Genomic DNA, 23,792 nt, shown 5'->3' with positions numbered 1-23,792 from the left:
CCCCCGTCTCCGCCAGTGAAGGGGCTTCCTAGTGTGTGGAAACTTTTCCTCCTTCACAGCTCCCTCCCAGAGGTGCAAGTCCTGTCCCTATTCTTTTGTCTCTGTTTTTTCTTTTTTCTTTTGCCCTACCTAAGTATGTAGGGGAGTTTCTTGCCTTTTGGGAGGTCCGAGGTCTTCTATCAGCGTTCAGTAGGTGTTCTGTAGGAGTTGTTCCACATGTAGATGTATTTTTGACGTATTTGTGGGGAGGAAGCTGATCTCCACGTCTTACTCCTCCACCATCTTCTGGACTAGTTCCATTCTGTTTACTCTTGTCTTTCCTTGAGTAGACCATGAGCATCTTAGGATTGGAGTCCACATCTTTTCTTAGGTTGCAATACAAGCTCTATGACCTTGAGAAACTTTCGATCATGATAACTATTTTTAAACCTTTTAAATTATTATAAATATACTTTATAAAGCTGAAGTTTAACAATGATTTAGAATTAAGGCAGAGACACTAAGCTAGAAGTATTTCATCAAATTCTCCCAGGGTTTCCAATGGAGCCCTATATTTCCCCTGCTTAACAGCACTTACCACACTGTATTATAATTGCCTGTTTACTTCCTTGGTCCCCTGACCCACTGTGAACACAAGGACCACAGTGATTTCACAAATGTATCTATAACACAGGGCAGGGCCTGTTGTAGAATTAGGCATGCAATACATGTGTGTTAACTTAAGTTGAATTAAATGTAGAGGTCTCCAAAGGGGGTGGATAGAGTTGATTGCTCATGGCCTAGTCATTGAAATCTTTTATGTCCACCCTTTCCTTCTCTGAGGCTGATATCAGTATAAAAATAATAATAAGTGTAACAACAACATGCCAACAACAACCATAATTATTATAACAGTCAGTATGATTTAGTGTTCCCTGTTTCTGAGCACCATGCTAGACTTTTTTTTTTAAATTTTTATGTATTTATTTATTTATCTTTGGCTGTGTTGGGTCTTTGTTCCTGCGTGAGGGCTTTCTCCAATTGCAGTGAGCGGGGGCTGCTCTTCGTTGCGGTGTGCGGGCTTCTCATTGCAGTGGCTTCTCTTGTTGCAGAGCATGGGCTCTAGGCGTGCAGACTTCAGTAGTTGTGGCATGCAGGCTCAGTAGGTGTGGCTCATGGGCTCTAGAGCACAGGCTCAGTAGTTGTGGCGCACAGGCTTAGTTGCTCCGCGGCATGTGGGATCTTCCCGGACCAGGGCTTGAACTCGTGTCCCCTGCATTGGCAGGCGGATTCTTAACCACTGCACCACCAGGGAAGCCCCATGCTAGACTCTTTATGTGTGTTATTTCATTTATGCCTCATAACAACCATACAAAGTAGTAGTATTATTGTCTACACAGAGAACGCTCAATCAAGGCTTACTTCAGTTTCTTGCCCACGGCCACTTAGCAAGTAGGAGCCGGAGGTAGGATTAGAGATCATAATTGTTGTGAAGAGTGTTCTAGGCAAGTACAAGGTAAATTTAATAAACAGCTTCAAGAGAAAACGATTACTAGAAAAATTTAAACCATACGTCTTAGTAACATCACTGCACAAATCCCTGATAGAGTCAAACCTTTCTCTGGAAGGATAGCACTGTTAGTTTGATGTTTCATCCCTTGTTAGCAGTGAATTATTTTTTCCCAATATTTTATTATGAAAAATTTCAAACATAGAAAAAGTCAAAAGAATTGCACAGCAAACCCTCATCAGTCTGGTTTTTCACTTCCTTGGAGAACCCCTTATACTCTGCCTTCCATCCCCCAAATTTGCACACCACCCAAAGCCACCCCAGCTCTGAGTGCTTGAGGTGGGGGATAATGTTTAGAACAATGGTTCTCAGTTGTTAATGGGCACCAGCTTGTTAAACACAAGTAGAATTTCTGATTCAGAATTTGCCTTTCTAACAAGTTACCAGATGATGTTGATGTAGTTGGTCTGGTGTACAACTTTGGGAATCACTGGTTTGGGAAATTTTTCCCTGAAAAACACAAAAGACATTTCTCTCTAGACTCAGAGATAGCATAGCTGTGTCTCTGTGGGTTTCCTTTGCCCTTGCTTTTCTTTAATCTTACGAACACTGTAAATCATCTAATATACAAGATTCTCTTTGTAACAGTTACTAGGAAGCCTACAGACAAATTTGGCTATCCTTACAAATGCATTGATGCTGCAGCATACATTTTGTCTAGTAACTTCACTTCTGATCATGTTTTACATTCCTCTCCTTAGTTTCCCTTTGATTTGTCTTTCTGGCCTATTTTTACTTTCTTTTATTCTCTGTTATTGCTTGGATCTTTGAAATACACATTAAACATTTTTTGGGACAAAACAGGTTATGTACGTATCACTACTACTAGCAACAACAAAACAACACTTTGATATACCATGTTGAGTAAACTTTAATAAGAAAGCAGTAAACTTTTATAACAGAAACATTTTTTCAAAGAAAAATTACTTCAAAATGCCAACCTCACTTAGGAACCATAGGCTTGATGAACAGCCATTTTAAATTAAAGATTCAACACATCATCATCATCTCTCAGGGCTGGTTCTACTTACCTTACACACTGCCTTTAAGATCATTGTAATGTACACAATGCAAGGTGGATTAATCTTATAATCCTTCTTTTAAATAATCTTCTTTCATAAAGAAACTAGAGAAAACATGGAAATATATGATCAAATATTACATCAACTGCATGTGTTAAAGAAGAAACACTGGATACCTTTCTTTTAAAAACTTGTACCAAATGGTTTTTAATTTTATTTTAAATGTTATATACTGGGAAAAAGGAAAATCTCTTTTGAAATGACCTGTTTCTGTTGAAATGCAGCATTTAAATTTTCAGTGCTGCTAATGAGAACTGTTTCTTTGATAAACATAAACAATGAGAGCATATTAGAACTATCCAAGAGCCAGTTCACTTAAGAGAAAGTTTCTCTATTTCAAAAGGGGGTAGTCACTATGATGTTTCTTTTTCTTTTAGTTCTCACCATGACAAGAAAAATATGTGAGAATCATGTTTTCTCATGAAGGTTATGTTGCTGCATGAAAGATAACAAAGGCAGTTTCTGAGATTAATAGGAAACAGTTACAGATAAGATTGTTTCACCAGAATACCTCAAGCAGAAGTAAAGGAAAGGCCATAAGATTTTTAACTTCTGGTGAAATTCCTGAAAATCACATGTGAAAAGATGATAGAAGTTTCATTCTCCTATTAAGGGGATCAAAGTAATAGGTCTACTCAAGCCTAGAAAACCAAAGTGAATTAAGCAATAATTGAGAATAATTAAAGTTTAGTAAGAGAGGGGAAATGTTGTACTTAGAAGTTTGCATTTCTTTACACTTTCCTCTCTTTTTCAATATAGAGATTATTGACTACTAATCTTCCTTGCGTCTATGCACTTAAAAAAGACAAATATATGGGCTTCCTTGGTGGCGCAGTGGTTGAGAGTCCGCCTGCCAATGCAGGGGACACAGGTTCGTGTCCCGGTCCAGGAAGATCCCACATGCTGCGGAGCGGCTGGGCCCGTGAGTCATGGCCGCTGAGCCTGCGCGTCTGGAGCCTGTGCTCCGCAACGGGAGAGGCCACAACAGTGAGAGGCCCATGTACCGCAAAGAAAAAAAAAAAAGAAAAAAGACAAATATATAAAATGCCCTTTGACTTGGTTAGCCCTATAATGGGAAGCTTTGCCATTCCATGGGAAGCTTAGGTATTAATAGGTACTAAGACCCTAGGAGCAAACAGCCTCTAGTGAAGTTTTCTCAAACATGAGTGTATATAAGGATCATCTGGGAATTGTGTCCAGCTAAGAACCCGTGTTGAACTACAGAGGAGTCAGAAGAAAGCTGTGGACCCCTCTCCCCAAATCACACATAAGCACATTCAAGCCAATCCACCTAGCTGATTCAGGGACCTAATTCCTACTCTAGGGGTATATTTGAAAACCCTACATTATAAAGTGATTATAAATATTACAGTGATCTATACAACTGCAGAGAAGGAAAAGGTCACTGTAGGATAAGAGAGAATGAATGGGCCCTGTAGTCTCGGGGCCGGACCATGGCGACTGACACTGTGTGGCTGACAGGGTCTTGGTGCTCTGGCCGGGTGTCAGGCCTGAACCTCTGAGGAGGGAGAACCGAGTTCAGGACACTGGACCACCAGAGACCTCCCGGTCCCAGGTAATAACAATCGGCGAGAGTTCTCCCAGAGATCTCCATCTCAACGCAAAGACCAGCTCCACTCAATGACCAGCAAGCTACAGTGCTGGACACCCCATGCCAAACAACTAGCAAGACAGAAACACAACCCCACCCATTAACAGAGAGGCTGCCTAAAATCATAATAAGGTCACAGACACCCCAAAAGTAACAACTGACGTTGCGGAAATACAATGGATCATGAGAGATTACTACAAGCAGCTATATGCCAATAAAATGGACAACCTGTTTTCTTAGAAAAACACAAACTTCCGATACTGAACCAGGAAGAAACAGGAAATATAAACAGACCAATCACAAGCACTGAAATTGAAGCTGTGATTAAAAATCTTCCAACATGGGCTTCCCTGGTGGCTCAGTGGTTGAGAGTCCACCTGCCGATGCAGGGGACACGGGTTCGTGCCTCGGCCCGGGAAGATCCCATATTCCACGGAGCGGCTAGGCCCATGAGCCATGGCCGCTGAGCCTGCGCGTCCGGAGCCTGTGCTCCGCAATGGGAGAGGCCATAACAGTGATAGGCCCGCGTACCACAAAAGAAAAAAAAAAAAAAAAAAAAACTTCAAACAAACAGAAGCCCAGGACCAGATGGCTTCACAGGTGATTTCTATCAAACATTTACAGAAGAGCTAGCACCTATCCTTCTCAACCTCCTCCAAAATGTAGCAGAGGGAGGAACACTCCCAAACTCATTCTATGAGGCCACCATCGCCCTGATCCCAAAACCAGACACAGATGTCACAAAAAAAGAAAAATACAGGCCAATATCACTGATGAACATAGATGCAAAAATCCTCAACAAAATACTAGCAAACAGAATCCAACAGCCCATTAAAAGGATCATATACCATTATCCCAGGAATGCAAAGATTCTTTAATATATGCAAATCAATCAATGTGATACACCATATTAGCAAACTGAAGAATAAAAACCATATGATCATCTCAATAGATGCAGAAAAAGCTTCCCACAAAATTCAGTACCCATTTATAATAAAAACCCTCCAGAAAGTAGTCATAGAGAGAACTTACCTCAACATAATTTAGGCCATATATGACAAACCCACAGCCAACGTCATTCTCAATGGTGAAAAACTGGAACCGTTTCCACTAAGATCAGGAACAAGACAAGGTTGCCCACTTTCACCACTATTATTCAACATAGTTTTGGAAGTTTCAGCCACAGCAATTAGAGAAGAAAAAGAAATTAAAGGAATCCAAATCAGAAAAGAAGAAGTAAAGCTGTCACTGTTTGCAGATGACATGATACCATACACAGATATTCTTAAAGATGCTACCAGAAAACTATTAGAGCTAATCAATGAATTTGGTAAAGTAGCAGGATACAAATTTAATGCACAGAAATCTCTTGCATTCCTATACACTAATGATGAAAATTCTGAAAGAGAAATTAAGGAAACACTCCCATTTACCACTGCAACCAAAAGAATAAAATACCTAGGAATAAACCTACCTAAGGAGACAAAAGACCTGTATGTAGAAAACTATAAGACACTGATAAAACAAATTAAAGATGATACAAACAGATGGAGAGATATACCATGTTCTTGGATGGGAAGAATCAACATTGTGAAAATGACTATACTACCCAAAGCAATCTACAGATTCATTGCAATCCCTATCAAACTACCAGTGGCCTTTTTCACAGAACTAGAACAAAAAATTTCATAATATGTATGGAAACACAAAAGACCCTGAATAACCAAAGCAACCTTGAGATAGAAAAACAGAATCAGGCTCCCTGCCTTCCGACTATACTACAAAGCTACAGTAACCAAGACAGTATGGTGCTGACACAAAAGCAGAAATAGAGATCAGTGGAACAGGAGAGAAAGCCCAGAGATAAACCCACACACATATGGTCACCTTATCTTTGTTAAAGGAGGCAAGAATATACAATGGAGAAAAGACAGCCTCTTCAATAAGTGGTGCTGAGAAAACTGGACAGCTACATGGAAAAGAATGAAATTTGAACAGTCCCTAACACCATACACAAAAATAAACTCAAAATGGAGTAAAGATCTAAATGTAAGGCCAGACACTATCAAACTCTTAGAGGAAAACATAGGCAGAACACTCTATGCCATAAATCACAGCAAGATCCTATTTGACCCACCTCCTAGAGAAATGGAAATAAAAAGAAAAATAAACAAATGGGACCTAATGAAACTTCAAAGCTTTTGCACAGCAAAGGAAACCATAAACAAAACGAAAAGACAACCCTCAGAATGGGAGAAAGTATTTGCAAATGAAGCAACTGACAAAGGATTAATCTCCAAAATATACAAGCAACTCATGCAGCCCAATATCAAAGAAACAAACAACCCAATCCAAAAATGGGCAGAAGATCTAAATAGACATTTCTCCAAAGAAGATATACAGTTTGCCAACAAACACATGAAAGTATGCTCAACATCACCAATCATTAGAGAAATGCAAATCAAAACTACAATGAGTAGTTTTGAGTCAGAATGGCCATCATCAAAAAATCTATAAACAATAAATGCTGGAGAGGGTGTGGACAAAAGGGAACCCTCTTGCAGTGTTGGTGGGAATGTAAATTGATACAGTCACTGTGGAGAACAGTACTGAATTTCCTTAAAAAACTAAAAATAGAACTACCATATGACTCAACAGTCCCACTACTGGGCATATACCCTGAGAAAACCATAATTCAAAAAGAGTCATGTACCGTAATGTTCATTGCATCTCTATTTACAATAGCCAGGACATGGAAGCAACCTAAGTGTCCATTAACAGATGAATGGATAAAGAAGATGTGGCACATATATACAGTGGAATATTACTCAGCCATAAAAAGAAATGAAATTGAGTTGTTTGTAGTGAGGTAGATGGACGTAGAGACTGTCATACAGAGTGAAGTAAGTCAGAAAGAGAAAAACAAATACCATATACTAATACATATATATGGAATCTAAAAAAAAATGGTTCTGTAGAACCTAGGGGCAGGACAGGAATAAAGACACAGATGTAGAGAATGGACTTGAGGACACAGGGATGGGGAAAGGTAAGCTGGGACGAAGTGAGAGATTGGCATGGACATATATACACTACCAAATGTAAAATAGATAGCTAGTGGAAAGCAGCCTCATAGCACAGGGAGATCAACTCAGTGCTTTGTGTCCACCTAGAGGGGTGGGATCGGTAGGGTGGGAGGGAGACGCAAGAGGGAGGGGATATGGGGATATATGTAAACGTATAGCTCGTTCACTTTGTTATACAGCAGAAACTAACACATCATTGTAAAGCAGTTATACTCCAATAAAGATGTTAAAAAAAAAATAAGAAGGAGTGGATGAATGAATGGGAATGAGCTTGTACAGAAAATGGGATTGAATTTCAATTGGCAGAGTAAGGAAGAAGTCAAACCCTGTGGATGGAGGGGTAGAATAATCTGCAACCATAGAGGGAGAGATGAGAAAAAGGATAATAAGTTGCCCATCCTGATGCATCCATGGGAGACGAGAAGATGGTAACACTGGATGGGCAATGTAGAATCAGTTTATGAAGTGCCTTGGATACCAAGCTAAGGAATTTTACTTCATTCAGCAAGCCACAATGAGTCCTTAAAGGCATTTAAAGAGGGAGTGACATGGTAAAAATGGTATTGGCTGAATTAAAGGGATAAAGTCTACATTTTAACATAAAAACATATACTATGTTTATTATGTATTTTAATATGAGATAGAATAAGGCCTAATAATTCTTTATAAAAAATATTTCTTCACAGTTCTTAGACATTTATATTCACTCTTAGGTTCTAAGTTTTACTGCTTCTTTATATATAAATCTAGCCCATGAACTGCAGAGGTTGACTATGGCATTGTTGTATGCCTGACCCCAAGAACATGAGGAGGACTCAGATCTTCACATCACTGCCACACACACCACCAGGTGGCTTCCCAGCCTTTTGCAGCTTCTGTGTTGTGTGTAGATTGAGAGAGCTGGTGGAGCCTGGGAATGTGCTGGGGCAGCATATTCTTGGTCAACTGACGGTGCACTACTGAAGCTTTATTGCTCCCTCTTTTTGGAATTCTCCATCTTTCCCATGTTTCACATGTCGTGGATAAATCTGTGAGACACCTAAGTATCCCAGCTTTCCCTGTTCGGAAGTTGGTGCAGGTAAGCAAACTTGTACTGAGATTCAGAAGGACCTGTGTCCTCCCTTCTTGAGGAAGAATAGAAATTAGTTAAAATTTCACCCTTCACCACTGGACAGGGTCCTGTGTGCTATCTAAACGACTAGTTACTTGTAGTACTGCTAGTCCCTCTAAAGCCTGAGTGCGTGTGTGTTTTAAGCATATCTCAGCTGTGTCCCAAATATACAAGAGAAACCTTCACAGAATCCCATCCAGACAGAAGGATCCCTCATCTCCCTGCTCTCCACCCCACTGTATCACCTGCTTGCTGCTTCCCTTATTTTACTAAGTTATCTTGTCCAGCCAAGTGTGATATTAGAGTCCCATCAATGCTCTGCTGATGAGTCTGAGCTAAGGTCGTTTGCCTGAAGTCTGCCTCTGCTCCCTCAGAGGACAAGTTATTTTTTGCAGGATAGTCTTGGTAGTATTTAGCTGATTCTGTGTTCACAGTAATCAAAACAAAGCTAACAACTGGAGCTTATTCCAAAGTCAGTTGCAAGTTTAGAGACTTCCCCAAATGGATTCAAATAAGTACAGACCAAAACATTGTCCCTTCAAATGGATCCAGGCTGCCCATCATAAAAAATGGATCAACAGTCTAGTCATCTGGGAATCACAAACACTGCTCACGGTGCACCCAAGTTAGCTGCATAATGCGGGCATGGGAAACCCTTCGACTTGGCAGCGGTCTGCTTTTAGAGGCAATATAGTGGTTAGGCACCAGGGTCTAGAACCAGACTCCTCAGGTTCAAATCCACCTCTGCCAATCACAACAATGCAAATTTGAACAAATTTTCTATTGTCTCAGTTGGCTCATCTATAACATGGGATTAGGAATATTCCTTACCTCTTAGGGTCCCTCTTAGGAAATCAAATGAGTTAATATACATAAAGTGCTAGAAGAGTGCCTGGCATGTATGTAGTAAGTGCTATAGCAGTGCTGGCAAAACAGACAACTTTCCAGTCCCTTCCACATCACCTCAGCCCAGTGTCCTGTCTTCATTATTTCATTCATCCCAGAATCCTTTGGTCCAGAGGGCTTAGTGGGTGAGTGGGTTGGATTGACAACACAGTTCTCCTTTGAATTTCTAGGGCTGGACCACCACCCACTTTGTGTTTCTTCCCATTTTCTGAGCATCACAAAATGTAATACTCTTGTGTCAAGGGGTCCAGGATAGTATTTTAACATTTTATAGCCTCTTTGTAAAGCTACCTTTTCAGTTTTAGAGGAGACAGTTTTATGACTCCCTTTGATAACCACTTAACTATTAAGACCCAAACAAAGAAGAGGAATGGTCAAAGGGTATCAGGTACCCCCAGACAGCTAGAGTCCCACTTCTTGAACATTATTCAAATTAGCTCCAGGACTCATAATTCTGTGTTTTCATTTATTGTTACAATAAAGTAAATGGTTTTTTTAACCAAATGTTATTTCCTGGCTATTAATTCAGTAGTTATTTCGGATTGTAGCACTCCTCTTTGATTTAGGGATATGGTACCTTATAAATATTTAAAAGTTGAAGACTGACACTTGGAGAAATTGACTTTGATTTGTTTTGTTAATATCCTATGGCTAGAGTAGTTATAGCTTTGGAAGATGTGACCCCATTCTCTACCTATCAGAAGAGATGGGGTGCATATGGCTCTATAACAAGGAAATTTGGGGATGCTCTTCTCAAATCTTTTGCAGACTAGACCTGTATGTGCACCTCCAGAGGACACACACTACTCTTTATTCTTCATAGATTTCTCCAGAAACTGCTCTTGAACCCAGGAATGTAGATGAAAGCTATCCATACTTGTCAAAATAGCTGAAAATGGTCATTCCTGAAAGGCTTGGGACTTTCTCTGCATCTACAAGTGTCAGCAAGGGTTTACGACAGGGCTCAGGATGATCTGTAGACTGGTAGTATTTAACTGTGGATTACTCAACCTAGTAGGGGAAAAAAGGCAAGGTCAATAAGGATGGGTCTTGGTGAACCAGAGGTCATCTTACATTTTTCAACCTAAAGTTCTTATTTCCTTTCCATTAGCATTTCATAATGAAAAAATACCTATATTCTTTAATTTTTAAGATAATTAAGTGAATTTAGTGCCTTTGAAGGGTAGAGGATTTATAATGGCATGAGGGAATATGCTATTAATAATCCACAAGACAGGGGCACCTGGAGAGCAGCAATGTAGTCTGCATCACCATTTCTGCTCTTTGGCAACAAGCTGTAAGAGGGTTGCCAAAGCAGAACCAAACTCCTCTCCTGAAACCAGAAAGACTTGTGTCTTCTGGGACAAGGCTTCCACCCTGTTGGGAAGTGGTTTTCCAGTTGTATTTGAGTTTGAATTTGAACAAATTACAACAAGCACAGAACATTCTAAGTACCTGGCATTCTCTGTATGCAAAGCCCTGAAACATGTGATGGAAGTAGAGAGTCATTCTGGAGCTTCCCTAAGGGAAAGAAGCATGCCATCTGCCTCTGAGATTTTTTTTTTTTTTTTTTTTTTTTTTTGCGGTACGCGGGCCTCTCACTGTTGTTGCCTCTCCCATTGCAGAGCACAGGCTCCGGACACGCAGGCTCAGCAGCCATGGCTCATGGGCCCAGCTGCTCCGCGGCATTTGGGATCTTCCCGGACCGGGGCACGAACCCGTGTCCCCTGCATCGGCAGGTGGACTCTCAACCACTGCGCCACCAGGGAAGCCCTGCCTCTGAGATTTTTACAGCCTAATAAGCGAGGTCAGGATGACTCAAGTGAACACATGGGGACACATGTGAAACATGTGAAAGAGAACAAGAGAAAGAGGTCTACATGGTTGCAGCCAGGCCATGCACACAGAAACAAAGGGGCTAAATCCAAAGGCTGGATTACCTCTGAGTTCTCCAAGCTGATCATTTAAGGCACCATTTAATAAAGATAATTTCAGTGATTTCTAGATAAAGATGGTAGAGTAAACACACTCATTTTCTTTTACTCCTTCCTTAAGCCCCCCTAAAACAACAATAAAGGGACTTTTTTAAAGGCAGAAATTCTCAAAGATAAAGAAATTGGGAAGGGATTTAACCATGACAAAATTTTGAAAGCTAGAAAACGGATGAATATTAATTCAGCAAACCCAAGAAAGCCAAAATAAGCTAAGTGGGAAAAGCTGAGAGGTAAACAGATTTATGCCACAGACCCCTCTTCCCCAAATAGCTCAGGAATTGGCTAATTAAGTACCTTTGGGAATAGGGATGAAGCTAGGGCTGTAAACAAGAAAATGGAGAATCTAAGAAGCAGTTAGATCTCCAGATCCTTCGTCCCACACGTCCACTCCATAAAGACTGGAGGCTTATCCTCTGAAGCGGGTACAATAGCAGCTCTTTGGGATAGGGGGACAGCAGTGCAGAGCTTGAGGATAGGAATACAGGCTGGAAACAAGGGGATTGAATGAAATGATATACCAATGCTGAGCTCCTCCAATCTCCATCCCTGTAACACTCAGAAGATTCTTCTCCAGGGAATCTGAGTAGCTAAAGAGCAAAGGCCCAAAGATACAGATATTCGGTAGCTTCCCCAAGGAAAGTCAGATCCAGATTCAGGTCAGTCAGATCCCTCTTCAGAGAAGCCCCCAGAAGCTCTAATAGAAGCTTTCAGAGCCCCATTTTTAAATGGGGGCTGAAAACCAAAGATCACCACACAGCTAGGGAAAATTTCTAATACCTCTAAAGCAGTCAAATATATTAAAATGATTAAGGAAGGATAAGCTGATTGAGAAAGAGGCTAAACCATCAACGAGTGGATTAAGAATGTATTTACCATTGTGGTGAATACATATAATGGAACAATATTCAGCCTTAAAAAAGAAGGAAATACTGTCATATGGTACAACATGGATGAACCCTGAAGACATTATGCTAAGTGAAATAGGCCAATCACAAAAGGACAAGTACTGCATGATTCCACTTATATGAGGTATTTGAAGAAGTCAAATTTGTAGAGACAGAAATGAGAATGGTGGTTGCCAGGAGGGAGGGGGAAATGGGAAATTGTTGTTCATTGGGTACAGGGTTTCATTCACACAAGGTGAAAATGTTCTAGACATCTGTTGTGCAACAATGTAAATATAGTTAACAATACTTAAAAATTAAGAGGCTACATTTATGCTATGTATTTTCTAACCACAATGAAAAAGAGACTAAAACAAAATGAAGGGAGTGAAGTAAACTCTGAAGGGAGAAGAAAACGTTAAATAGAATTATTAACATCCTCACAATGGTAAGAGAAGACATTGAATCCATGAAACAAAATTAAGGTGCTATTAAAAATTTTGTAAAAACCCAGACAAAAAAGAAGAGCTCTTAGAAATGAAAACTGTGATATTAAAATATCAAGAATAAGGAGAGGGACTATTTCCTAGAAAGTAGAGAAAAAAGAAAAGAAATGAAATATAGGAGGAAACAGAGAAAAGAAAAAACCAGTCCAAAGGTCAAATAAAGGGAATTCCAGAAAAGGAAAGAAAGGAAGAAATGATCAGAGTTCATTTTTCAATTTTTCCTAGAATTAAAGGACATGATTTTCCAGATTAAAGGGCACACCAGGTACCTAGGATTATGATTAAAAATAAACTCACGGGCTTCCCTGGTGGCGCAGTGGTTGAGAGTCCGCCTGCCGATGCAGGGGACACGGGTTCGTGCCCCGGTCCAGGAAGATCCCACATGCCGCGGAGCGACTAGGCTCGTGAGCCATGGCTGCTGAGCCTGCGCGTCCGGAGCCTGTGCTCCGCAATGGGAGAGGCCACAACAGTGAGAGGCCCGCATAACGCAAAAAAAATAAATAAATAAACTCACACCTAGGCACATTTTCATGATATTTCAGAACTCTGGAAGCAAAAAGAAGATCCTACAAAAACAGAGAGGGAGGAGGAGTCATTTTCAAAGGTAATGGATTCACAACAGCTTCTGACTTGTCAAAAGTAACATCTAAAGCTAATAGAGAATGCCTTAAAAATTCTAATGGCATGATTTCCAACCTAGAAATTGATATCTAGACAAACTATCAATCAAATGTGACAATAATATGAAGACATTTCAGACATGCAAGCTCTCATAAATTTACCCAGCACACACACCTTTTCTTCAGAAGCTATTGGAAGACATGTCTCACCAAAATAAGGAGAGAGACAGAAAAGAGAAAGATGTGGGATACAGAAATAAAAGAGAGATGAAGACACCCCCAAAATTATGGTGAAGAAACATCTAGGATGAAAGCTATATACCCGGCTGAGAAGACTGCCAGTCCAGATTGCAATTCAGAAAGTTCCAACAGAGATTTCTTCATAAAACTGATGGAATACCCAAAGTATCTGGATATTTTCAGATGAGATTTAGATAACTGGTGGAGAGTTTCGAGGTTGAATTATTGATAAGGATGGAGAAAACTAAGCGCACATTAAGGAAGACAGTATTAACTCTGAGAATACAAAATGTTGTCGAGGAAAGAAAAAGTCATCATACTAAATTGCATGACTTAGCTATGAATATCTTTTACAGAGTCATTATAGTATAAACCCTGAATATTTCTCTAAACAAAGTTATTATATTATTATACTGGGGAGTGAGAAGGGATAGTGTATGAGGTAGCAGAGGTTGACAGATACAGTCTAAGACAGCTTCATCTTCATCTTCAGTAGGGGGAAGTTAGTAGATAGTGCTTAAATCAGAAAATAATTTAAAAATTAAATCACAAGCACCTTACTTTGCCAAATACCCAAAAAAGTGTATATAGATGATTTGAACGTGGTTGCCTCTAGGTAAGGGAACATTTTGGTACTGGAAGAGTTCTACTAGTGTGTGTGTGTGTGTGTGTGTGTGTGTGTGTGTGTGTGTGTGTGCGCGCACGTGCATGCACACGTGTGTAACCTTGCAGATCTAACTTATTCTTAAAACTATGTGCATGTATAACTTAGATTTTAAATTATTTTTTAAATATTTATTTATTTGGTTGCACTGGGTCTTAGTTGCAGCACATGGGATCTAGTTCCCTGACCAGGGATCGAACCGGGGACCCATGCATTGGGAGAGTGGAGTCTTAGCCCCTAGACCACCAGGGAAGTCCCTGATTTTAAATTATTCTTAAAGCAAAAAGCAAGGTGTTAAAGTGCTTAGCATGAGGCCAGGAACTCCAAATAAGGACACCTACACACAAAGACTATTTCCACCACCACCATGTTTGAATTTCACAAGCCTCACCTTTTTCATTACAAGGAGCTGGATTCTACAAATATGTTAATATAGTAAATTGATTCACTGAAAAATAAGCTGATTAATTTTTAACAAAAATAAACAATCAGCAGAATAGCAGGCAAATTGTCCCATAATGTATGTATTTGTTCATTGTTCTTCTATGTGGTGGTGAATAACCAGTGTTTGGATTTTAGCCTAGAGGTGTTTGCTCCTATGGAGGAGCATGGGGCTGAGAAAGGAGGATTGATTCAGTGGTTTCTGGGATGCTTAGAGTGGGCAGCGTTGGATTTCATTGCTCGACCAAAGTGGTTCCAGGGCATAAATTACTCCTTGGGTAGTTTACACCCAGTGAATAGACTAGGAATATGAATACAGAATGGTCCCTGATAATCTGAAAACATAGAAATGATTCCCTTATCAAGAGTGGCCCAATGAAACCAGCAAAAATAATTATTCCCCAAGACTTTTTATGCCCTTTAAGTTTGTGTAGGGCAACTGACTGACAGCTGCTTAACATGAGTGTTTTGAAAACACTGAATATGTACGACCAGTATTATAATTATGTTGTGATGTTTTTATAGAATGACACTAAACTATATTGCAAATTTATTCCTTCAATGAAACATATGCTCCAAACATCTCTATCCTATTAAGAAACATATTTTGCACTAGAAATGTGCTGTCTGATCCTTTCCATCTTTCTGAATATACAGAACATGTGTGTAACAAAGAGCAAGTACACAGCTACAGGATATAAGGATGTAAGAAACAAGGCAAAGTGGTGTATTCCCATGTCTTTCTCCTGAATAGTGGCAATTAAAATTCACAGCTGCTGGCTGCCCAGATGTTTCTTGTGTTTAGTGCTCTGTAATATGCATCAGAATATACTGTATGACTGCAGTTTCAGTAAACTAGACTGCTTTGTATTCTAAATTCTGCAGACTAGATCCAGTGTGTATATTTTTTCTTCAGATTAGCTTCCCTCTCCCCTACCCCCTTCATTTGCTTGGGGCATTAGCAGTTCAGAAACAAAAGACATTTCCAGCTCAGACTTTAGCTCTATCAGAGTGTAAGTGCAGGTCAGGTCTGATTTATGTGGCACGTCTGATAAGTAGGAGAGCAGAGCAAGATGAAGGGTTTGGGAAAGCTGGTGAACTTGGCTTGACTTATGTCTTCTGCTTTTGTAGGCAGCCAACATCCCTTTGGTGTCAGAACTTGCCATCAACGACATACATTTTGATGACTTTTCTCTCGACGTTGACACCATGATCACGGCTGCTCTTCGGATGTTCATGGAGCTGGGGATGGTACAGAAATTTAAAATCGACTATGAGGTATGATGTTCTGTCATGGGCGATCCCAGGAGTGCACCTGGAACAACATGGTAGCCACTCTGAGCCTCAGGTTTCCCGAATACAAATTGGGGACGTTAATACTTTCCCTGCACACCTGGTGGGATTACCGTGAGAATCCTGTGAGATGTTTGTGGCAGGACTTTGATGGTTGAGGATTACTCAGACAGAAGACATCATTTTGGTAATGGTCCACCGGAGATACATACAACTTCCTGACATAACCTTTCCTTTCCCATTTCAGACACTGTGTAGGTGGCTTCTGACAGTAAGGAAAAATTATCGGATGGTTCTATACCACAACTGGAGACATGCCTTCAATGTGTGCCAGCTGATGTTCGCAATGTTAACTGTAAGTGTGTTCGGTGATGATGGAAGGTCATCTGTCATTTGTGGGGACCTACAGCCTTCCCCTTCACGTTCCCATTTCTCTGACAAATTGCCCTGTGACTTATTTTATTTTGGAAGTTACCTACCCTGGTGATGGGAGTATATATTTCACAATGATCTCTGAGCTTTAAGGCTGTAAGATCACTGACACCTTGAAGCAGGTGTAGTCTTGGAATGATTGCTTTAGTCTCTTTTTAATGTTTTATCTTGGGAAACTGTTTTTTTTAACAAAAGAAATGCTTGGATTTTCAAAGCAGTCTTTTTGCAGAGGATATGGGAATGAATGACTAAACAAAGAGATCCACTGGATAAGACTTTCTAGGCTGGTAGAAAGCCAAAGAAGTGGTGTGTGAACATTACCCCCAGGGACATGGGAATCCTGAGAGATGCTTATCTGAGAGAAGGTCCAGGGAGGCCCTGGGAAGGAAGGAGTAGGAGTGAATGCTCTCAGCGTTTAGGGGTACACTAGGCTTCAAACCTTTGCTCCAGGTGCCGTAACTCAGTTAAGGTGGCCAGTCTGTTTTAATGGAGACAGCCAGGGCAGCTGGCCAGACGTAAGCCTTGGAATTTAATCTAAAAGGAAATGTTTGTGGCAAAAACTGAAACAAAATCCTATATTCATCTCCATTTGCTGGCAAAAAATAAGGCTTGTTTTGGTTTTATTTGCACTTACACTGTTAAGCTATCATCAAGTAAAATGGTTTCTGGCTTAAATATATTGGTTTCTTTGGCCTCTTGGTGATATATACATATATATGTGCCCATATGTGTGTGTGTAAACATATTTACCACACACACAAAAAAAGAGAAGACCTATTTTGGATTCTCATAACATAAATCCAAATACCTTACATCTTTGCACCCAGATTAAAATTTAAACCCAAAAGAAGGAACTCCAAATGACGTTTTCCTTTGGTCCATGTGAAGGAAGACTTCCGTTCCTTTCTCGTGAAATGTTCTGCCCCCTTCTCTACCTACTAAACATTTACTCATTCTTTAAAAGGAATTGATCTAATGCCAGTTTTCCCGTGAAGTCTTTGCTTTCCATTAATCATCAATAATTTCAGTAATCATCAGTAATTACTTACTTCTCTGCACTGTGTCTAGTACAACACATCTTTCTTTCTGCTGTGTATTTTAAGTTAAAGATCTCTCATTCTCCTATAAAGTAAGCAGCTTGAGGCTAAAGAGATAATTTGTTGTTCTTGCAATAATCTTAATTTATCTATCTGTTGAGAGCATCACCAGCACCCTATACTCAATCATGTACTTGGTAGGTTTTCAACAAATTTGTGTTGGATTGATTTGAACTCAAATGCACATGTAGCGTAAGAAGATGAGACCAAAATGTCTTCATTGTTATACTCAAGGACTTGTTTTTTGGGTCCTCAACTGCTTAAGGAGCAAGGAGAATAACCTGGAAAAACTGGACTGGCCCCATCTCGCTGTAACATACACCATGAAAGCAGCCAAGTGAGGAAGGAAGATGCTTTGAGCTGTGAGCCTTAATTGCTGAAGTGCCAAAATTTCATGAAAAAAACAAAAACCCTTTCGTCTTGCTTTTCCATATCAGATCTCAGTAGACAAGGAATAACTTTCTGTGTGTAGAGTTTATGTACATGGCTCACAGAGGACATTTAATAAAGAAATTATTAACCTGTTATTTTGGAAAACATATGGATTTGTGGTGAATTCCCAAAATAAGTAAGCGGGAACCTTGTTCAACAAAGGATTGGAGATGTCAAAAGCAGAAATAGATTTTACGACAAGCCTTAAAATAGTTGGGATGGGGGAAGCTGGCAAGAGCTTCGGGGTCAGGTGGACACTTAGGAGAAAATGGAATCCACACCCAGTTTTCTTCGGTAAATGTTTCCACAATATGGACAGTCTTGATCCTTTTCGAGAAATTGAAGACAGCAGAACTCTCAAACTATGTCAACCACAATGGAGGTACTCGTACTACCAAAATATTTCAAGAGTATAGTTGTTTTTGCAAGTCCGCTCAGCAACCTTGAAGAGTATCACTGTTTGAGAAAGTCTGGGTTTTGTTTTCGTATTAATACTAGCTCAAAAAGAGAAGAATTCACTCTTAAAGTTCTCCTGGTCGGGGGTGGGGCTGGGGGGTAGGGTGGGCAGAGGTTGCAAAATAAAAACATGACTTTGGGAAAAATACATTGGTGAATGTTATTTTTTTCTCCCTCACATTGAATAGAATAGCCACATTTGGAAAAGATATTATTTTCTGCTCATTAAATGTTGCTGAACTTGACTAAGGGTTACAGTAGGTTGAAAATGTCAACTTTTGTTTGTCCCTAACACAAGCAGTCTCCTCTCCAACTTGACCATGGGCAGCCTGGTCAAACAGAATTTTTTCACTAAGAAAATAATTATAGAAATTACAAATATTACTTGATCAGGGAAGAAAAAGTGAACTTAATTCCCTCATCAATTCTAACTTCTGGAATACTACCTCAGTAGGCAAAGTAGGCAAAATGATAACCTACTTTTCTCCATGAGTGGGCACTAATGCTTCAGGTACTCCTGAAGACTGTTAGGGTCTTTCACTGTTTTGTTCTCATCAGTGATTTTATTTACATTCTAGTTATCCCATATTCCATTTGCATGTGTTGAGTTAGAGCCAAAAAATGAAAGTAAAAAATCATACATTAACCCCTGGATTCATTCATTCAGCCTGAGTCACAAAGCCAAGAAAGCACGGCGCATGTGCACGAAATTTTCCTCTAGATGGCACTCCAAGGCAAAGTTTCCCCACCAGTTGCCTGGAAAGAAGGGGGGGGAGGCGGAAACCTTACCAACATTCCCTGAAAATGCTTCTTTTCTTCTAAGACAAGAAATACTGAGACACACACGCCACACTCTTTTCTTAAAAGAGACACCAACAAAGCCAGTGTGCCGAAAAGAGCCCCTCCCATCAAGATGGACCTGTATTAGGGCTGCCTCCTTGCCCGCAGAGCTATTAGTGTGAATAGTATGGCACTCTCCATGTGTCTAACATCTGTGGGTGTGTATTTTTCCAAGCCCATTGTCTCTGGGAATGGGAAGATGCACATTTGTGTGTCATTGATGAGCAAACTATGACTCGATGTACAACAGAGCAAATTATACATATAAGAACTGGCTTCCCAACCTTTAACCCTAAAATAATTTCAGACACAGAATATAAAGTTATTCATGAATGAATGAATTCATTCATTCAGAATCATGTTTTGAAAAAGTATTCCACCTCATGTCTAGGTAACAAAGAGGTTTTGTTCCTTTAGAAATTAAAAAGAAAAAGAACAAACTGCATTGTAGGATAGGCAATTTGATGTATAAACGGTGGAAATTTAGTTCACTGGGAATCCTGTTAATGACTTATTAAATTGTTACAAGCCTCTGGCCTGAAATTCCAAATATTAAAGTGAAAGCTTCAATCTTATTCTTTGCTTCTAAAGAGATATTTAGGTAGTTAAAATTTACCAAATATTTTTAATTCCTCAGATAAATGGCAGTCTGCAGTGCCAGTTACTATTTGTGGTTATAACAGGGAATAAAAACCTGCAGATAGATCAAGAATAATTATACAAATTCTGTTTATAGAAGCTTGTAGAATAAATATTCCAGCAAGCACATACATAGTGAAAGACGATAAGCACATTTCTTACATGCACAATGTAGACCAGATAGAGGAACCGACCATGCTTTTGTTTGTATTCTGTCAAATAAAAAGGCATGTGGTGATGCCAAGGTTGCAGAGGAGTTTTTTGGTTTTATAAATGATGTATGAGCTCTGACAGATTTTCCAGGGGGAAAAACAGGTTTCCTTAAGAGTCAGTATTCTTCACTATCCCATAAATGTACTCATTAGCACTTTGGGCCATGCCCAGTATCCTGTAGGGCTCAATAAAGATTCACTGAATGAGTGGATTCAGTTTAGGGTCATATTATTCAGGGACCCGTGCTGCTCAGTGTCCAGTTTTTCAAAAAACTATAAAATGATGAACAGCTATCATTGCTAGAAATCTTGTTCTTTCTTCCTATCACACTAAGGTTCAGCTAGGGTTCATACAGAATATTATGATCTTGTAGAATTCACTGGATATGAAAAGAGACGAGCACATGATCACATTAAAATTTATGGTGGTGCTGGCGGCCTGGTGCTGGTTGGGCGCTGCAGTTAAACACTAATAATAACCAAGTATCGCAGCAAACACATTGACACCTCCTGACATTTACTGGGGGCTTCTTAAATCTTAAATGTGGAGGTAGCGTGTTTAAGTCCATATTTGGGTTGTCAAAAAGGTTATTTTCAGAGATAAGCCAAGTCGTTTTATTGATAATTCAAACTAGAGAGCAGAAGGGACATTTAGGAAGAAAAATCCTTCCTGTTCACTAGCTTGAGGATAATGTGCTGTCCTCTGTCTGCCGTTTGCAGGGAAGTCCTTGATTTTTGAGGTAGAAAATTCCTTCTGGAAGGAGATCTTAGAAGCACAGTTGTAATTCTCCCTCCCCTTCCAACCCAGAGAAGGACAGAACCAGTTGAATTTTCAAATAAAATATTTTTGCTCAATAACCAGAATCCTAATCTTGACGGAAATCTAGTTTCTTTGTAGATCCTAACGTTGGAAGGTACAAAGAGATCTACGGTTTTGTTCTGTAACTCACAGTAACAAAGTAACAAACAATAATCGTATTTATTATCATCAAACATCACTTTACATCGCATTTCCTTATCACTATAAGTAGTAACTAGTAACTTCAAAGAAGGCAAATTTTTAATTTAGGAAAGGAGTGATTTTTAATGCTTTTGCAGAATACCAGCACTGGGCACTATGGAGCTAATCAATTTGAATACTGTGTTTAAATTACATTTAAGACTCTGGCTTTTAATCATTTAAGAAGGGTTCTATTTTTATTCTCTCTGGCCACCTCTCAGAGCTCCAGTGAGGCACCCCATGCTTCTAGCTGACATTCCCTTTATCCACACTTATTTTACAAAAGGAAAAAGGCAAAGCCGCACATACTTAAGAACCTGGTGTGCTAATAATCAAACAAACAATTGGGCAGAAGGATAATGCAATCCATTTCCTCCCACAGGAGAGTACCCTCCATAACTCACTTTAAGCGCTGCCATTCGTGAGTTATGGGTCATTCCCTTTCTAGTGAAAATAAATTCTCCCGCACCATCAACCAGAGCTGAGTATTTTTCTTAGGACACATAAATTGTAAAAGTGTATGAACATAATCGTGCCGGTGTTTCGGGGAGAGTATAAGCTCTTGTCCATGGACACAGGCTTGTCAGGAAATGTATGTGGTTTCAGGGCTGGGGCTGCCTAGTTACAATATAGGATTTTTGATTACAGTGAATTTATTCCTGAGATTTTTACGGTGGTGGTAAACTGCTTAATCTGTCACTCTGTATTTTATGATGCCAGCCAAATCCTCCAGGTCAGGGAGACCCAGGAGTAGAGCCCCAGTCATTTTTCATGGTTTATGACTTAGTAGCGGCACCTTCTTGAGGCTGGAACTTGGCACCTAAGGGTGTCAAGCTGGGAACTTTTAAGTTTTTTTTCACTAGTCTCGTGTTTAATTTTAGCTCAATGATGCGTAATAAAAATTTGGGTAAGTTTTGAAGAGGCCTTATGTTCTTGAAATTCATCAACCTCGCTTTTTTGTGGCACTTGGAGAGGATAGTCTGTCTGCACAATTAATGTGCACCAGGTGATCTGCCTCATTTTCTGTGCTCACACACCGCATGTTATATTCAATTCACTTGCAATTTATCATAAAATATAAACCATATTTCTAAACATGAAAAAACATGCTATCTTTATCCAAAAAATCATAAAGCGCATATATTCTTAGTATTACAAACTGAGTCCTTAAGAATCTATTATGGTTTTTCTTTTGTCTCTTTTTGAAATACAGTATGCATGCTACATACACGTAGCTTTGTTTTTTGTATTATCTAAATTGAAGGAAAAACCTCAATTTTTAAAGTCTTAAGATAGTTACTCTGAAATTTTCCTTTTACTGTTTGTATTTGTTTTCACACATTTTATCAAAATATGAGAGCAGAGATATATTGACCGATTTTTATTTGACCACATCAAGACCTCTTGAGAATGAAATAAAGAGTATTGACAGATGCCAGAGGTTTGCCTTGAAATATTCTAGCAAACAAACAAAACCGTGCATGTGAAGAGGTAGCTGAAACAAGACAGCGGAACATGGCTTCCTCCTGAAGTTAGGTAATGAGTACATGGGGGCTCAATACAGAATTCTATTTTTCATATGCTAAACTTCACAAAATAGAGATTTTATAAAATTAGGGTAACAAGTAGGTTAAAAATTAAGTCAAGGAGGTGGTTAAAAATAACTAAATAAAATTGATTACAGTCAATTCATTTTTTATAATTCATGCATCATCTACTCAAACATACATACTTGGACCAGTTTTGCTGCCTTGCCATTCTGAGACTTACAAGCATTTGCAGTATCATTTGAGAATCAGAGACAAGTTGTGTCCAAAACATGACTTAGGTTTTGCAATTTGATAATAAGTGCCTTCAGGAGCTTCTGGTTGTAAAAGAAAGTACGTAAGTGTAGACTGTAAGGTCTTCCCAACTCTGAGCTTGATAAGGAAAGGATTATTGTAGACTTAAATCAGTATTTAATTAATGCCAAATCAATAATTGACTAATATCTTGAGAAGAAAGAGAAGCAAATTTGATCAAAACTATCCGACTCCCTTGGAAATCAGACAGACTACAACTGGTTTGTGTTGTTATCGCATGCTTTTGTGAAGGAAACATGTAAACATGGTGCTGGTGGTTGGTGGTCCCCTAACAGCTGGTAAGGTTCTGGTGTCTGGACCTGAAAATGGGACTGAAGTGCCTCGTTTTCAGCCTAGCAGACCCAAATATTGGCAGACAAACATATCTGTAAACACCAAGGGAGTATGACCGCTAAATCTAGATGCTGTGGTTTGTCCAGTAGGGATTTTTCCTGCGATGGAAGATTGCGCTTGTGTGAATATCTGTTCTTCTCCCCTTTATGTTTTCATCACCCACTATCTCTGGTTGGCAAAGACAGGATCTTTTTTTAAAAGGAAGATAGGATATGGCATTAAGCATAAATTTGTTCGTAGCACTTTTGGTAAGCAAATGAAATCTACTTCTATCTTAAAGCTTGAGAAAGTCCTCTGCCTAAAATCACTGCTTTGGAGCAAATTGAATAGGTTGGTATCCATCAGCCTGCCCCCAGGATTTACATGTTGAGAGGTGGCCATTCCATCTTGAAGCAAAAAAATAGATCCCAAAATAAAGCACGCTGGACTTGCTGTAAATGCCTGTGAAGCCCAGACTTGTGGGCTTAATTCTCTTACTACTCTGATCCAATCAACTGGGAT

At 39.5% G+C, this 23,792-nt stretch overlaps 1 protein-coding gene across 1 annotated transcript in view; it reads left to right on the top strand.

Annotated features, from left to right (window-relative positions):
* The window catches only part of LOC103072730 (dual 3',5'-cyclic-AMP and -GMP phosphodiesterase 11A), a 269,197-nt gene that overhangs the window by 163,852 nt on the left and 81,553 nt on the right, over positions 1 to 23,792 (top strand). Inside the window, exons 9-10 of the mRNA XM_007451103.1 lie at positions 15,827 to 15,973; positions 16,236 to 16,343. Of these exons, the coding sequence (XP_007451165.1) occupies positions 15,827 to 15,973; positions 16,236 to 16,343 (255 nt within the window). The remainder of the gene's footprint in view (positions 1 to 15,826; positions 15,974 to 16,235; positions 16,344 to 23,792) is intronic.

This window comes from Lipotes vexillifer, unplaced genomic scaffold (assembly GCF_000442215.2).
Source record: "Lipotes vexillifer unplaced genomic scaffold, Lipotes_vexillifer_v1.1 scaffold645, whole genome shotgun sequence".
Taxonomy (NCBI): domain Eukaryota; kingdom Metazoa; phylum Chordata; class Mammalia; order Artiodactyla; family Lipotidae; genus Lipotes; species Lipotes vexillifer.
This window is presented reverse-complemented; position numbering and strand designations above follow the sequence as displayed.